This window comes from Paroedura picta, chromosome 11, assembly GCF_049243985.1.
Source record: "Paroedura picta isolate Pp20150507F chromosome 11, Ppicta_v3.0, whole genome shotgun sequence".
Taxonomy (NCBI): domain Eukaryota; kingdom Metazoa; phylum Chordata; class Lepidosauria; order Squamata; family Gekkonidae; genus Paroedura; species Paroedura picta.
Genome location: NC_135379.1, coordinates 49,324,747 through 49,342,030, shown reverse-complemented (window position 1 = coordinate 49,342,030; position 17,284 = coordinate 49,324,747). Strand labels below are relative to the sequence as shown.

At 40.1% G+C, this 17,284-nt stretch overlaps 1 protein-coding gene across 6 annotated transcripts in view; it reads left to right on the top strand.

Annotated features, from left to right (window-relative positions):
• GLI3 (GLI family zinc finger 3) overlaps nucleotides 1-17,284 on the top strand; it is a 261,843-nt gene that overhangs the window by 75,503 nt on the left and 169,056 nt on the right. For 5 of the 6 annotated variants that reach the window (XM_077304551.1, XM_077304554.1, XM_077304553.1 and 2 more), the window contains exon 3: nucleotides 6,025-6,267. In XM_077304551.1, the coding sequence (XP_077160666.1) occupies nucleotides 6,025-6,267 (243 nt within the window). Of the gene's footprint in view, nucleotides 1-823; nucleotides 943-6,024; nucleotides 6,268-17,284 lie in introns of those variants that run through there. The other variant, XM_077304555.1, reaches the window with a different exon arrangement.

Here is a 17,284-nt window from a genome sequence, read left to right as displayed (position 1 = left end):
TTGAAACTTGAAAGGATCGAGCTTGCTTTCAACCTCAAAAGCTAGGAGGAAAGGGCTCTGAAATTTGCTCAGTATTCCCAATTCACCATTAGCCTGTTTCTTCCTTTAGCCTCAAGGCATTCTGCGCTTTTTGAAAAGATGTTAAGAAATTCAGTCACAATAGAGAGCCTAGTTTTGAACATGTTTCACTCGGTCCATTGAGGTCTGGTCTTCAGCCTTTGTGTGGGGTGAATTGAGCTGAGCAGCTTGCTGGATGGGGAGAGGTGAATGAGCAGGCTCTACGCAAGTCACCAATTCTGGCAAAAGAAAAGATTATCCTTTCGTTTTTTTTTTTTTAAAAGAGAGAGAAGAAATTTACAATATGCATTCCTGTACAAGTCTGCCAGTGGCAATCTGGGGAGCAGAGCTCGCGCTCAAGTCAATATGGAGCACTCTGGTTTATAGAAACTCTTGTTAAGTTTGCCTTGTAATTGAAGATGCTGTTGACCTTGCTTGGAGACCGTTTGTAAAACCGTTTATTTAGCATAAACTGAAATAATAAACCCTCCTTCTCTTAAGGCCGATTGTGATAGGGTGACATTAGTTTGATTTAATGATTAGCCGGCCTGACCCCTCAGCTTGAGAGAGTAGCTTGAATAGGGTGAGTTCACTACCAAGCGCACAGGAAGAATACTAATGAGCTTGTTAAATTTAGCATGGCACCAACCAATTTTAATTCCTCTAATGGTAGAAGCGTTGCCTCTGAGAGAGAGGGAGGGAGGCAGCGTAAGAGGGAGAGAAAGAGTGTGTGTGAGAGAAAGAGAGAGAGAGGAAAGGAGGGGAGGATAAGACAGAGAGAGAGAGAGAGGGAAAGAGGGGAGGAATGTCCACTTAAGCCATAGCAAGTGAATTTCAGTCAAGGCAGGAGGTTCCAGAGCAAGGCAAGGTCTTTTGGACTGAGTTGTAAGTACCTTGTATGTATGGCTTCAGACAAACAAACAAACAAAGTCAGATAAGATACCCTAACTAATTGCCTGCAGGACGGTAATATTAATGGAGATATAATATGTACTGTAATGTTCAGGGCATGTCATAGAACTTAAACTTGCTAGTGGTATTCGGGGCATCCCCTATCCCCCTAACTGAAACGTCCCGTTTCGAACTTTTTTTATCAGTGATATTTGTAAGTGGGAAAGTTTCCCCCACTTTGAAAGGAATGCTACAGAGCTTTAAAAAAAAATGTTTCTGAGAGGCACAGTTTAGCAGATTGGCTTGTTGATTGTATGCATGTGTCTCCCTTCCGTGTTCCGAGTTCAATGAAATGACGAGTTGTAAATTGGTCTTCGGATAGGCAAAGAGTTCTGCAGATGAACAACTCTGCTTAGTAAAATGTTGTGACAACTGTGACCTTTAAATATAGTTCTGTACAATTTTCATGTATAATTAATTTCATATGTTCCTTGGGAGAACACAGAATTGGTTTGGTAACTCCAGCCTGTGTGCTCGCCTCTGGGTTTTTTTTTTTCTCTTTCTTTCTTTTCAAAATAGCCTGTAGACAATGGCAATGTTTTGTGAGACTCAGAGATGCCTAGAAGCTATACTCTTCTGATGTGGAAGTCTTTCTGTGTTCGGGGGCTGATGTGGGGGAAAACACTCTGCACATACTCAAAGACACTCCGTTCTCCACCCATCTAGGAAGAAACTGACTTTCAAATGATCATATGGGAGAGTGGGTCCTTGGTATTAAATTGCCTCCTGGTTTAGCTTAAGACTTTCAAACAGGAAAAGAGGAGAGCGTGTATGTCTGGAATGACAGAAGATGTCGTTCTGTCTGTGCCTATACTCTTCATCTGCCCTACAGCTGAGGAAATGAGTGGAATAATGGAATATGATGTTATTGACTAATATAAAACAAGTGTAGTTGAAACACTTTGATTTTCAGGTGGAATTTGACCTGTTGCAAGCTTTTTAGTATAGCAAAACAGACATTTCCTTCCATTGACGGTGGAGAAGGCAATATCATAAGATGCAAGCAACAGTTTGTTTTCTGGTTTTGGCTACAAGACTCGATTGGCAGATGCTGCCAGAGAAGTGGCTTGTTTGCTTACATTTTTGCTCTGGACCCCTACTTGTTGCCATGGTGGACTGTCTGTTTCTGTCAATAATTTGGCCTGGCACAGATTGTCTTCACTTAAATTTTATTGAACAGTTCAGCTGAAACAGGACAAGATTAGACTGCTTTCATCTCTTGGTTTGCTGAAGTGGCTTTACTGCGCTTATAAGAGCTGGTGGAGTTATTGCAAGAAAGTTTCTTTCCCCTCTGCCTTGCAGCGTGTAAAGACCAATTTGAAACCACTTGGCTATTTGTACTCTGGAGTGTGTGCACTGTCAAGTTTTTCATCTGTCCCCCTTGAAGAGCAACTCTCTAATGCTGGGCATATAGCAAACTCTTAACAAACAGTTTGCACATTGGAATTTCTCATTATTACAGAAATGCCACCGCACACAAAAGGAAGGGGGGCTGGTAGACTTGGCTGGCAGCTGCTTGTATTTCACCAATACGTGGCATAATATACATATAATTGCTATGGTTTTCTCCACCTTACCTTGTATACATACCTTTGTTAAAACCTAGTATAGTTTTATTCTCAACATTATGAACCCTTGCAAGTTTTTCGAACAAGATACATCTGTAAAAGCCTTCCTTCAAGTCAGTGGAGTTTAACTCGCATCATTTATATACTGTATATTTGAGGGACATAAAGAAAAGATTACGATCTCTTTGAGTAATGTGTTGCTTTGTTACTTTGGGGCAGCAAATATTATTTTATAACAAACTTATACCCCGATATTTTAGCAAATTAATTTTTAATTTGTTGGGCTTGACTTCTGAGTAACTGTTAAATATATGGCATAATCAAAGTAAATTACATTTCTAAACTGATATCTAAAAATACACGTATTTTTAACACTTGCAAATTAAACACTCTGCTCCTTTATCTTAATATAGTGTTCCAGTCTAAACTTGTCTCATTAAAGTGTCTGAAGGCATTCTGAACACAATATAGTTCTCTCTTTAAAACTTGCATCCTTTCCAAACTTTGCAGGCAGCTTCAGCGGGGAAGTGCTAACTGATTAGTTTGTAAGAATTTTTAGATACTCATTAATAACTAATTTAATTGTAAAATAGATGACACTTTCATAGAACTGCCTAAGAATATGAAGGGGGGAAAAGCAGGGGTAGTCAACCTGTGGTCCTCCAGATGTGCATTCGCTGGCAGGGGCTCATAGGAATTGTAGTCCATGAACATCTGGAGGACCACAGGTTGACTGCCCCTGCTTTAAAGCATGTCGTCTCATCTCACAAGATTATAATTTTGTCTCTGGTTCTTAGAGGTATGTGGAAAGAGAAATGGGGGGGGGGGTGTTATTTCCGTGTTCTTAAAAACTGTTGGAGTATAAAGGGTATATCCCATATCTTTTTCATCATCTTCTATTTCTCCATTATTGTAAGAACCTGAAGTATATCTGATGGGTTTCAAAAAATAATATTGCAAGGAAGGCTGAATTAGATCACCCCAAAAGTCATTTTCCTATCTGTATTCCTTTAATAGCAGACGTAGAACTAGTTAAAACGGAAGCTTTGACATTATTGCAATTATGGGATAGCTCAAAAAGTTTTGAAAGATTACCCCATATTTCTCCCCAACTCTTTAAAAAGTATTTAGATAAAATCTTCTTTTTTGTCCTGAATACCTGCTTCTAAAATATGTTTGGGGCTTTCATTTTGTGTTTTCTTTTTGCATTTTTTAGCTTTATCAAAACATAACTTTATAGTGCTTGGTGCTGCATCATTTCATATCCAGTCAGATGAAGCTTATCCCATTCAAATAAAATAAATAGGCAATCAGAACTGTTTTGCACATTACGTAGAGGAAACCTCGGGCCTGTCACAATCACATGCACTGGAGCTGTAGCCAATCATAGCTTGCAACTGAGAATACTTATTTGAGAAGTATGTTTACAAATGCATGTTCATTATTATTCATCCTTTACATTTTCAGTGAACTCCGAAAGCAAGTTACATATACATGGCAACAATAAAATGTGTGAGCCGGCCCTTGGGAGTGCAGCACAACGATGTTAACAGGCATTTAATAAAAGCAGCTGTGTAACATGCAACACAGCTTCACAGTGGTTACTTGAGTAGGTGAGGGCAAAGCCATACTGAAATGCAGGGCTGATGCCTGGCTGCTGGTATTAACTATGTTTTTAAAGAGCTTCTTTGAGATTCAGAAGAGGGGGGGGAGGAATGGGATTGAGAGGAGAGGAATGGCATCCTTGTAATAAGCAGGAAAACGTGGTTCCATTCCCATATACGGATCCTTAACTGGGGCTATGCTGAGGAGCTGTTCTCCTCCTGGAATTGAAAAGCGTGATACGGATTCTGGGAATACAGAAGTTGGATTGTCATAGTGCGGGACATTCTCTTTATGTGGGGAGGGAGAGGTTCCTAGATGCTGAAGCTTGGTAGTAGGGAGAATTACTTGTTGAGAGACCCAAAGTTCGGGGGGGGGGGTATGCAGCTTATTCAAAAATAAATAGCTGATTCTTTGTAATTGGTGTCATGGAGTTGGAGGTAAAACCTTGTGTGTTACTTGTACAAATTAACAGGACAGCTTTTCTTGGTTCTGTGTTTGTTTGTTTTTTAGTTTCATTGTGTGACTTCTCTTAAGTGAATGAAAAACAAGTTAAGATGCTCTGATCCTTATATTTTTCTGGCTGTTAGCTTTATATGTTGATGAATCATGCGCATGCATCTTTCAGAAAAACACTCTTAACCAGGGCGAGTCAAACTGCAGCCCTCCAGATGTTCATGGACTACAATTCCCATGAGCCCCTGCTGGCAGGGGCTCATGGGAATTGTAGTCCATGGGCATCTGGAGGGCCGCGGTTTGACTACCCCTGCTCTTAACAAAACAAAACTTGCTAGAAACAGCAGGCTGTCTCTTCCAGATCTGTTCTGCTAGCCGAGGTGTTTTCCTCTGAAGGAAAGCCTTGCAGGACCCGCAGAATCCAACACAACATTTCAAACTCTGAAACATTTTAAATATTGTACTCATACTGTTCAGACATTTTTCTACTTCCATGAAATAAGCAAACTAGGTTAATGCTGACATTTGTGTTTTCTTGGTAAAGTACGTGAACTTTGAAAGCTTGGTCCACTGTTGTTTCTTTCTTTTCTCCAGTGACACAGATTGAGGTGAGGAGAGAGATCACTGGATAGAGCTAACAGTTTAAAATGTAATATAGGTCTCTACATTTCTTAATTTGGATAGGTCATGTTTTTTACGCTGTGTGTGTGTGTGCATGCATGTACCCAGGCAGACGTGTAGATTTTTAAACGGTTAGCTCTAACTCTTATACTTCTTCGCGCCAAAAGCATAGCAGGTGGCCTTATATATATGTTCAGCTTTAACTTTAGCCGGCTTCATTGGTCTTCCTTAATTTTAAGAGCTGCAATTTTCCTTTAGTGGCGATGAGTTGTTCTTCTAGGAGTGCATCTTTGTGGGTGTAATGGAGCATGTGCCGTCCAAAACAAAGTATCAGTGGGTGGCTAAGCTTGATTTAGTTCCTGCTAGCAAAGTCCACCTTCTGTGATTTGTGACAAATAGTTTTCTCCCTCCTGGTCGACCAGCCCGAACTTCCAAGCCTTCTTTTCCCAGAAGGTAGAAAATAGCAAGCCTGTATCCATTCCTTAAACGATTAATGACCCTACTGGTAAATTCATCCGTGAATGGGGAGATGATGATCTACTGCACCACAGCCACTCCTACTGAATGGTTAGCTCCCCTCCCCCTGCCCGTTAGATCCGGATACATTTTTCAGAAGCACACATGTCCCTGTTGTTCCGAACTTACATTGCAGCATCAAGCATGCTAAAGAGCAAGGAAAACACAAACTTTATTTGCTACAGCCAAGCTAAAAGTTTCTCTTCCTCACTTTTCACCCCCTCCCCAACCTTCCCTTTCCCTCTCTCTCTAGAGGATGAAAGTCCTGGACAGACCTATCACAGAGAGAGAAGAAACGCAATCACAATGCAGCCACAGGGCGGGCAAGGCCTCGGCAAAATCAGTGAAGAGCCCTCGACATCTAGTGAAGAAAGGGCCTCATTAATCAAGAAGGAGATCCATGGATCTATATCGCACCTTCCTGAACCTTCTGTACCTTACCGTGGAACAGTCTTTGCCATGGACCCCCGGAATGGTTACATGGACCCTCATTACCGTGAGTATATTTCACATAAGTTCATTGTGGAAGGCAAATTTAGGATTGCCTAGAAGCCACCACTTCCATTGCATTTTTAATTAGCATTGCTTCAAGACGGATTGTATGTATAATAGGGCATTAAAATATGCGCCTGTTAAAATGTTTTTCTGTTTAAAAACTGGGGGTGGGAAGAGCGGGAAAGAAAGGGAAGAGATTTGTTATGTTATGCTGTTAATTTTTACGAAGGTCGCAGTCCTCAAGAACTCCTAAACAAGACCAATTCGAGTGAATGGGAGTTTTGTCACATTGTGCTAATGTGTAGCTCCCACTTGTTTCTTTGGAGCTCACATAGAAGTTCCCAGCCACTTTGCCAGTATGGGATGCCAACGCTGGTTGGTTCGATTTGCTAAAACAGCATGGTGAAATGCAAGGGTCTATTTGTTTTGTCCACACCCCAGATATGTCACTAGAAAGGGAGAACATAAATGGTTTAGACTTTGAAATTCCTGGCCAGATATTATTAATAAAGGGTACGAAATTGACACTTGGACACTGATGGGCAGACGGACTTCTTCAACTGCAAAAGAGGGAGTTTAAAAGCAATTTCCCCCCCATCTGTTTCTAGTTTCCAGGGGGGAGGGGTTAGAAATCATTTAGTTGGGTGGTAATGAAGCACATCTTGAGGTATCAAAGTCTGAGTCTTTTGATTATAGATTTATCAGCTAGCCAGGGCATGCGCCAGCCTTTTAACCTTCCAGTCGCTCATAGTAGATGATAGACTACAACCCATGAGGAGGGGCCAGTCTGGGTCTTGTGTCTCAGACTTGCCCCCTTTTTTCAGTGGCATTCAGAAATGTTAGTGTTTTGAGGCAAAGTTGTTAGCCCAGATGACTGATTAGTGAGGACAGCTGATTAGTGCTTTTTTTTGGGGGGGGGGTAACGAGTGCCAGGGATAAAAGCTAATTTTATCCCTTCATTAGTTGGGTTAGCAGCAAAGGAGAATGTTCACTCATCAGGGTGCAGATCAAAGTGTGTCTTACACACAAATGTTAAGTCTCACCCGAACAGCCTTTATTTAAAACAGAGTCAGATTCCGATTGATAATAAAGATGGAGTCTGGTGAGGAAAGGGAACATTAGTTTATATTGGCTTCAAAAGGAAAGTTTATGCGCCACAGAAATTTTCACATTACATACCCCAGCTGTGTTGTGAAGTGAGTGCCAATAGAATCTGTGGACACACCGAGAAGCATCCTGTTTGTTTCTTTGGAACTCTTCTGCACTGAATCCCCTCGCCCCTTGCCTGTTCGGAAAACATGTTTAAAATTATTTTGTGTACAGAGTCATAAGAACCCGACAGGGAGCATGCATGTGCTTTTACATATACATGGCTCATAAACATAAGCTATAACCCTGCACCGAGTTCAGGCATGTAACTCCCATTTATTTCACTAGGACATATGTGTGTATGTGTGTGTGTGTGTACACACACACACACACACACACACATATTTGCAGTCAAAGAACTTAGCACAACATGACTTAGCAATGGCTGCAGCGCTGAAACAGAAGTCTGGCCAACTTCCCAATCTTATAATCTCAAACTGTCCGATCCTGCACTATTTGCACCAGTATTTGTGCTTTGGAGTCATTTTCACAGAGTGTTAGGCTCAAAGATTGTATCCAGCATTTTGAAATGTCAACGTGTAACCTGGCAATGATTATTTCAAAACACAGTACATGTGTTTTAAGTTTATTGTAGACAGTGCTACTTGTACTCCTTGACTTGTTGCTGTGGCTGCTCCCAAATTAGCCACAAGCATCACAGGTGACAGTTCATAATGTGACAGTTTCACAATCTGAGGTTTAAGGTGATGTTATATAATGTGCAAAAAGCATTTGTGGGAGCACAGTTCCCCAAGGTCCAGTATTTCATTTAATAGGTTATACAATTATGTATAGGTTTGTTATGTTACCCAGCTTTCTTCTTGGCCACAGCTACACATACATTGCACATGAAGGGGCGATCACATAAGTTAAGAACCTTCAAACAGTACCCTGAGTGGCATCTAAGTTTTCACAGGAACTGGTTTTCGCAGGTTCTGTGAACTGTATAAACTGGAAATGCTAACAAATTTCACCACAAATGCATTTGATCGTCAGACTTACTGGCCATTGAAGGTGTTGACCAGATGAAAGTTGATTGTCTGATCTGTTAAGTTCATTCTGAGCAATTGCAAGTGTGTGCCAAACTGGGTTGCATTGGGTTTTTTGCAAAACTGTGCATCCACAACAATGCTACCCATTCAAACAGATTGGCAGCCCTTAGTGTCACTAAGGACTACTTAGACAAATACCAGAGGGTAGGATTTTATTAAAACACAACATTTAGTCGTGACTGAGCTGTATGATTTATGAGTGACCTAATTGTCTATTTAAACAGTTGTCTGATGTGTTGAGCAGTGACACAGCCAGGAGGTAGATAGTAGAATTCAAATCAAACTCTGTGCAAATAAATATGTGCCAAAAGCCATTCCTACTGTACAACACAGTTAGGAAGAAATACAGCTAAGTAGCCTGGCAAGCATACTGATGAACTGTTGGACAAAAAATAAGATCCCTGTTAGTGATTGGAGAACTAGATGTGACCCAAAGAAGTGTGACTTCGAGCATCCCTAGTTTAAACTTCCCCTCCCTCTTAAATTAACTTATGAGGACATTTCAAAATTGTTTCTTGTGGCTAATATTGCCATAACTAGACGATTAGCACCTTTTCCCTTGCTGTTGCGAATTCAGTGGATTAAAGGTATTTCAGAAAAAGTGTCCAAAGTTGAACCACAAATGTGTCTTATGAGCTAGATAAAAAAGAATGCTGGAGCTTTCTTCCTTACATTTTATTAAATCCTTCAATCATTATGTACCAATTAATTAGCAATTATTAATATATAAGACACATTATTTTTCCATATACGTGCATTAAGTTTCTAGATGAAAGGAAGGGGTATCTAGCTAATTAAAGGAGGGGGAAGGAGAGATACATTTTAATTTTAATTGGCTAATATGCTGATTCTAAGTTCACTGTATGCTTCTGAGATCTCCTTTATATATATTTTTTTCTTGGAATGGCTGCCTCAGTTTCCACTATGACTCATAAGAAATTTGCCCATGTGGTTGACTTCCTAATTTGTTTATAAATCATGCAAGCACTGTCCTGCCCCTTGGGAGGCTTGGAGTTCAGGTTTAGGGTTGGGTGCTTCGGTGTGAACGACTGCTTCGGGTGCCGAAGCACCCAACCCTATTCAGGTTGTTTGTAAAGATGCTGGAAAACTAACCTAGGTGGGCAGATGTCTTTACCTGTACTGTCATGGAAGTAACTTCAGAGGGAACAGACCATGCTTTTATCAAGCGAGTGAACTTAATCTACCAGGGTGGCCTGTGTGAAGAATATCAGATTGTGTAATTGCATCATCGTCGCTGGAGTGGAGTGTTTGGAGTAGATGCGATATTCAAGGCAGCAGTTGCTTAGCATGAAGCCAGAGTGCTGCAGAGAACTGTCATGGATTTACCCAAATGTAAAGGCCTATTTCTCATAAAGTGACATACTTGTACTGGAGCTACACTGCTTGAGACTGAAGGTGGAGGATCACATGACATTTTGCTCCCATGAAAAAAATATCCACAAAGCATATTACCGCACAATCTAAAATAGAATTAACTGTTCTAAGACTTAGGTTTTCACTGTTAGCCTGTGGGGGGCTCTCTAGCCAAGAACCCTTTCTTCTTGTTTTCTGTATGATGATGTTTTCATAGGAAGGAGCACTCAATCACATGAACCCCTGTTTGGAAACTACTGTGGAACAGCCCACATATCAGTTAAAAACTAGGCATCAGGTGGCTTGTGTATCTTTTGGAACACAAATGGAGCACATCAATGCTTCTATAGGGCCAGATGCCCTTACCGTAATTGTATCCTGGAACCAACCAGAAATCGGAAACAGAATGAAAGTAAAGCAACAGTATTAATCTGATGTGTTAATGGATACAAAATTTGCACAGGATTGCATTACTTTAAGTGCAGGAATGCTGGCAGGGGCTCATGGGAATTGTAGTCCATGGACATCTGGAGAGCCGCAGTTTGACTACCCCTGATTTAGTGCATTACTTTTGAAGCTAAATACTTTTGATGGTTCTTATCAGAAAAAGACCCACCCCCACCTTCTGCAAAAAAAAAATGCATCCACATTTTCAGGCACATTTGGGATGTCACCAAGATTTACATGGATGCCCACTATAGATGAGAAGTTCAGATCTGATTGTCTTGACAGTGTGTGTAATTTTTTTGGGTTTTTTTCATTGTTATATACTATTTTGGAACACAAAAAATGAGTTAGATCTGACCTTATAACTGGAAATATCTTTTGAAGAGAGGAATTTGTCTGGGACTTTTGAAACTTAGAACCATGGAGTTCATGGGAAGTGAAAAACTAGTGATCAGAATGAGGTTACTCTGCATCCAGAGCTGTTTTCAGACACTCTTTTCAGAATTGGCTCCTGTTGCTGGTTGGCTGTCTTTGAGGAAGTCAGACTTAAGGTAAATATTTGGAACTTGATCGTTTTTCCTTGGCCTGATCAATGGAGATGAGTATTTTGCATATACATTTAGGCTCTATCCCAAGTTCTGACTCTCCAACTCCAGCTTAACTTCCCAGTTCTAGCAGTGAACAACAAAATTCCTGATTTGAAAATGCCCTCCCAGGGTATGGTAGCTCTCAGCCCCTGTCTTTGCTCTGCTGGGGGTTACCCTTGCAATATCCTTCCTTCAAATTATCACCTTTACGCTTAAAGTTATGATGAATCAAGCCATGTTGGTCATAACTTTAAGCCTAAACATAGTAATAACTTCAACAGGTAAAACTTTATTACAATCGTTCAGACCAAGTTATATGAAGTTAATACATAAAAGACCATAAGAATATGATCATTTAATATAATACAATTTAAAACAGATCATAAAATAGAACTGTAAAATTATGCTACTTTAGAGCATTGGATTTTTATGGTGGCGGCACAAAACTTAGCCAGCTGAGTTGTTACCTCTTAGCCTCTTTGCTCGATCTACATCATGATGTTCTGGCAACTTTTTAAGGAGTGGTTCAATCAAGTTGCTACGAATGTCTACATAAGCAGGTCAGTGGAACAATATAAGCTCTCTTGTATCAATTTCACCACTCCCACAAAAACATAGCGTCCCTTTGCAAGAGGAGACCAAAATAACTATGGTGAATTTAGCCTGTATTGCTCTTCTGTGTTATCTTGTTGTGTAGGTAACTATTAAAGTAGGCATCCATTTCTGAGATGCAGATTAAGAGGACCATTTCAGATCCTTATTACAAGTTTTATCACATTCTACAGTCATAGGAACAATCTCTTCATCCGAACGACGTCATGTGCAAACTTAGAGCAACAGGTCTCAGTCATTTATGCAATTCCAAATATATAGTTCAGTGGAGGGTGGAAGTCTATGATCTGAAAGATTATATCATCTCATTCTTCATTAACCCAGAAAGTTTACATGAAAGCAGTGAAACACACAAAGGAATCTCTGAGTACATCCTGGTTTTGTTTTGTTTTTTTTTACAGATATAATTTATGATATAAGATTTAATGAACTTTGGAATCTAGAATAGTATAAACCACAGGACTTCAAGCAGGTCCTCAGCTTCCTCTTACTTTTCTGTTTGTGCTCTATCCAGTAAGTGAGAGAAATAGTACAGTAACAAACACTGCAAAGTTGTTTGCTTGTGGATGTTAGACACAAATTGGGGCGGATGAGGCGCGCTGGGCCAAATGCTCCCCTGTGTGGGTGCAGGAAGAGGTGGGGCAACCTGCCACGACTAAAACTCAGCCTGCAGCTAGGCATGAAACCTCCAGTGCGTAAACGGTCTTAACGCACAACAATCCCAACTGAATTAGTTTTTAGGCTTTGCAGTCCATGGTGGCCACAGCAGACCTCTGGCATGGTTTTTTTTTTGCCAGTCAGTAACTTTTTATTGCATTAAAATTTGTATAAAACATATAGAAATAGTGCTTAAAATTTCAACGAAATAATAAAATAAGCCATCGGGTTACATAACCGAACAGATCTTAAAATGATTAGATAAACTATAAAAGATAAAATACAAAATCGGCAACATATTATAAAAGCATCTTAGTTAAGACTCTGGCAACTATAATGGTTACCTCTGGGTCTTTGTCAGAGAGCAGAAATTGCAAGGGCATAGACTTACTTACAGAAGGCTTGTTTCCCGGCAAAGCAGTGGCAAACGTCTCTATGGGAATAGGTACATGTGAATATTGGTCTAGCAAATTAGGATCCAAAAGTATGATGAGCAGAGAGCCCAAGTGATAACTAACAAGGAGCAGTGAAAACAATATGAAGGATCACAATCACTGAGGAAGTTTGGGAAAACGGGATACAATTTATCTAGGAACCCGTTTTGTTTGTGATTTATTTCTGTTGTGATTTTGGATGATTTATAAAGTTTTGAATCATTATAAAAAGAAATAAAAAGATCCATTATTGATTTGGAATAGCCTGGACAATACCTATATATATTTTTGGAGAGAAGATACCACAAGGAATTGACAGTTCGATTGGAGACATATGAATATTGGTTATGCTGCTATTCAAAACATCTTCTATCTGCGTAAGTAGCCTTAGAAATAAAACAAGTAGGGACTTTATAGGTCCCATATTATATTTACATTTTAAAATCTTAATTAATCTTCAGGCTTTTATTTGTCCCCATGAGAACTCCTCCTCTGTGTTGATTAGCATGTTTCCATTTCACTTAATTTGTTTCCTTCTGAATGGAATCTGACATTACATTGCAAGGATGCAGTGCTTGAAAGTGGTAAGCATGTAGATTATTTGACTTTGGTTTGATGTGACTTTTTTGCTGTTGTTAAATACATGCACACATAGCCCTGGGATTTCATATTTGATTTGTTGAGTTGTACTGGAGTCCTACTGGTTAGTCCCAATGTATTTTCTCTTTAAATGTCATATTCTTCTGCAAACCTGGGGCTCTTCTCAGATTTGTAGAGAGATCTGTCCTGTCTGTTCATGGTTTTTTTCTCCAGTTCCCCATATATTAAATATATATGGGGAACTGGAGAATCCCACCATTCCCCAAAAGGGCTCAGGGAGGGTTGATAAGAATTAGATATATTGATATACACAGTTGAATTGTGATCTCTCTCCCTCACCCTTTTCCTCCTTTCTCCACAGTCTGTTCCATGTCAATTAGCACTGTTGTGTGGGAAAAAGCAAGAAAACTATGTCTCCACATTTGGTACATATTAGCATACATTCCTTAACACAAGCACACACACCTGTTTTGTTCAATTCACATTTGCAGGAAAGCCATATTAAAGGGGTATTTAAGAGAGCCTGGCTCGCTCAGATCCTAGAAATATAAAATCATCTGCCTATGAGTTTATCTTTTGTTTTTTTTTTTACATTTTTGGAATATGTGCAGTAGGTTAAAAAAATCCCAAACTTCAAGTATAAATATTACAGCTTTAAAAACCCTGCAAGTAGAAAACTAGCACAGCAGGGAACAGACCGGCTTAGAACTATTCACCCTGACCTGCTATTTTTTTACTTGCAGGTATCTGCAAATAATTATTATTGCTTCTTCCCACAGCATGACTAAGCTGAGCATCTACTGCCAACTTTCCAATCCAGGCAGCTTGCCTGTATAGGCAATTAAATCAGTTTTAAGAATTGGTCTTATAAATTATTCCACCCTGTTATTCTAAAGGACGAAATAATTCATTAAAATTTTAAAAATCATCTCTCTAGACAGACCCAATAGTAACCAGTCCACTTGTTGCACAAAACTAATTATTTCAGGAAATAATCATGAGAGGCAACAAATAGGTATGAAGCTCATTGTGGTGTCTCCCTCCTCTCATTTTATCATGTCCATTCCAAACTGTACAAAATCTTATTTATTTAGGACATCTATACGGCACTTTGGCAGAGTTTTGTTCAAAGTAGCTTACAAAATATTTTTAAATCATTTTAAAAATCATTGATTGTGAAAGGGAGAAAGGTGTATGATATGGCCACTTTTACCTCCCCAGCTGATTTTCTTGCCAGGAAAATAATTTCTGGCAGACTTCCAGGTTGCTAAATGGTATGAAATTACTGCATGTCAAGGTGAGAGCTCGTACTCAAAGGCAGGAGAGACAAGGTTTGGACTCAGTCTATAGAAAACATTACTGTTTTCTAATTTTGTCTGTGTGCTTCTAAAGTGAGTGCAAAAACAGTATTATTACTAAAGCTTATCAAGCGAGTTGATAGGGCAAAGTAAGAAAAGGAGAGATAAGCTTCCTCACATAGAGCTAGAATTAGATATTTCCCAATGAACGCTAATGTTCAAGTAAAGGCTGATTTAAATGGAACTCTCTGCCACCAAAATTGACAACAAACAAAACTGATTTAAATGGAACTCTTTGCCACCAAAATTGACAACAAACAAAGTTAGGAATATCAATAGCTCTTAAAGAGGTGCACCTCTGCTAATGCTCTGGACCAGGGGTAGTCAAACTGCGGCCCGCCAGATGTCCATGGACTACAATTCCCATGAGCCCCTGCTGCCAGGGGTCATGGGAATTGTAGTCCATGGACATCTGGAGGGCTGCAGTTTGACTACCCCTGCTCTGGACTGCCTACCTCTAATTTTGTCTTCAAAGGAAATCTTTGCTCCCGTAAATTTAAAGTAAGGGATGGGCACTGTAGAAAGACAGTGCAGGAGGACTGGATCTTATGATGGTGGTTCAGCCATTTTGTTTCTCGTTTATTACCCCCCCTTTAATACAGTTCTTTATATAACTCTGCAGTAAGGGTTTTCTTGTTTTAAAGTTATCTGTAACGTGCAGCCTTCTGATCTTGGCTTCTAGCAATACCAGACCCATATTTTCATCTCTGTGTAAAACGACAACAAAAATAATACCTTAACTCTCCAAAATAAGAGGGTTATCTCTCAAGGATAACTCCACATTACAGATATAGTATAATCCTTAACATTGTTTTTGCCCCCTCCTCTCCATCTGCTTTCAAATAGCTGGGGACAGCAAGTCAAGAAGTGAGAACTCCCTTTGTTTTCATGTAGTGTGCATTTCAGGGAAAGAACGTAACAGAGCAGAAAATGAAGAAAGACATAAAAGAATCTCAGCTCAAGGAGGTCAGATCCATCACAGACTTAGCGTTCCCTTCAAAGATGGCTGGGACAGGTGGCAGTTCAAGACAATCAGAGAAGCATCCGCTTACGGTGAGATAAGGGATTCTCACAGAATCCTACTATCTGGTCCCAGGTTGCTTTGATGTAACTCTGCTAGAGAAGACTTCTGGGAACAGGTTACTGCTACCCTCAGCAATAGGCTGCCATTCTTGATCCTTTAAAGGCCTCATTACAGTAGTCCGCGAAGATTAATCCTCTTTAAGGTTTACATGGAAATTGTACCATTGAAGGACCAACTAGGGGACCTTGTTTCTGCCTGTACAAAACAAAATAATATTCTGTTCCTTCATTCTTCTGTTTCGCTTTCTCTCTCTTTCCTTTTCTATGTAATCAGTGTTTCACTTAAAGCTAGAAAGCCACTCATATAAGCCTTTCTGCTTCTTTTTTTGGTTGTTAGCAGTTTTTTTGTTGAGCACAGCTTGAGTGGGTCTTTACTGGCACCAAACGATTAGCAAGATTGTCAATTTCTGGTAACTGGGTTTATTTAGCCTGCTGTTTTAGCAGGTTTTTCCCAACCCCCACCCTTTCTATTTACTTTTTGTCCCTCCAGAACATTCCTGATTAATATTTTTAAAATGATAGTATATCTCCAATGCACTAAGGATATTTGAGCAGATTTGGGATTGGATTTGATATTCAAACAGGAATAAAGAGCACATAGTGGTTCCAGTCCAGAGTGGTTCCAGTCCATGTGTGACTGATGATATATGCACAATTAAAACCCTGTGGGTTGGACATGTATGTTGGCAACCACATTGCAGGACAGATAGAAACGTGTGAGTTTGTAGTAAAGAAGGGAAATTGTATCAGGTGTTTTGCATTCAGATAGGTATCACAACACAGAGACACATCTGAAACCAATCTGCATGGGTGGTTCTCTGTCTAGCAGTGCAGTTTATCTACAGAAGCTTACTACTCCCCGTGAAACCCCATTGCTGGGTCAGCATGGTTAAAATAAGTTATTTATTCTAAAGGTATAATTCCACTTTGGTGGAATTGTAGTACTTGTTCAAAATCTCAAATCCCTTAGTGTTACCCAAGTGTTATGGCCAACAATTAGAATGTTCTGTGCTTCTCCACAGTGGAATTTGCAAATCTGATGAAAGACTGTTCATGCAATATTGCACAGACTGTGATTCTTATGTAGTGGGGAGAGAAAAGCGAGGGCGACTGTAAGCCTCTTTGAGACTCCTTCAGGTAGAGAAAAGCGGCATATAAGAACCAACTCTTCTTCTTCTTCTTCTTCTTCTTAATTCTGTTTTTAATCTTCTTAATGTGCTCTTAATAATTGTCCGGGCCTCCTGGGTACTGTGGCCTTTCCAGATGTGACCTGCCCCACCAACCAGCCGGGCAGACCCCACTTTCACTCACCAGGTGAATGGGGGTCCATCGGGGTGACCCACCAAAAGACTGGTGACTGTGCTGCAGGTTGCAGTACCATGGCACTGCAGAAAAGCATTCCCGCTGGAGCCAGCCTTGCTGCAAGGCAGAGAGGAGGCTCCCTGTCAGTCTGGCGAAGCCGGCAGTGAGCCCAGAGATCCCAAGGCAGCGGCTTTAGTCTTCCTCTCCAATTACGTCCAAGGGCCTTGATTCACAAGGCGCGCTTTCTGAACCTCACAATAATAAATATTTGTATTTTAATTTTTATACACAACCTTTGGGTTCCTGACTTGTTTTCTCAAGTTGGGTTTTTGTTCCCGTGTTGTTTTCCATCAAGGGGGTATT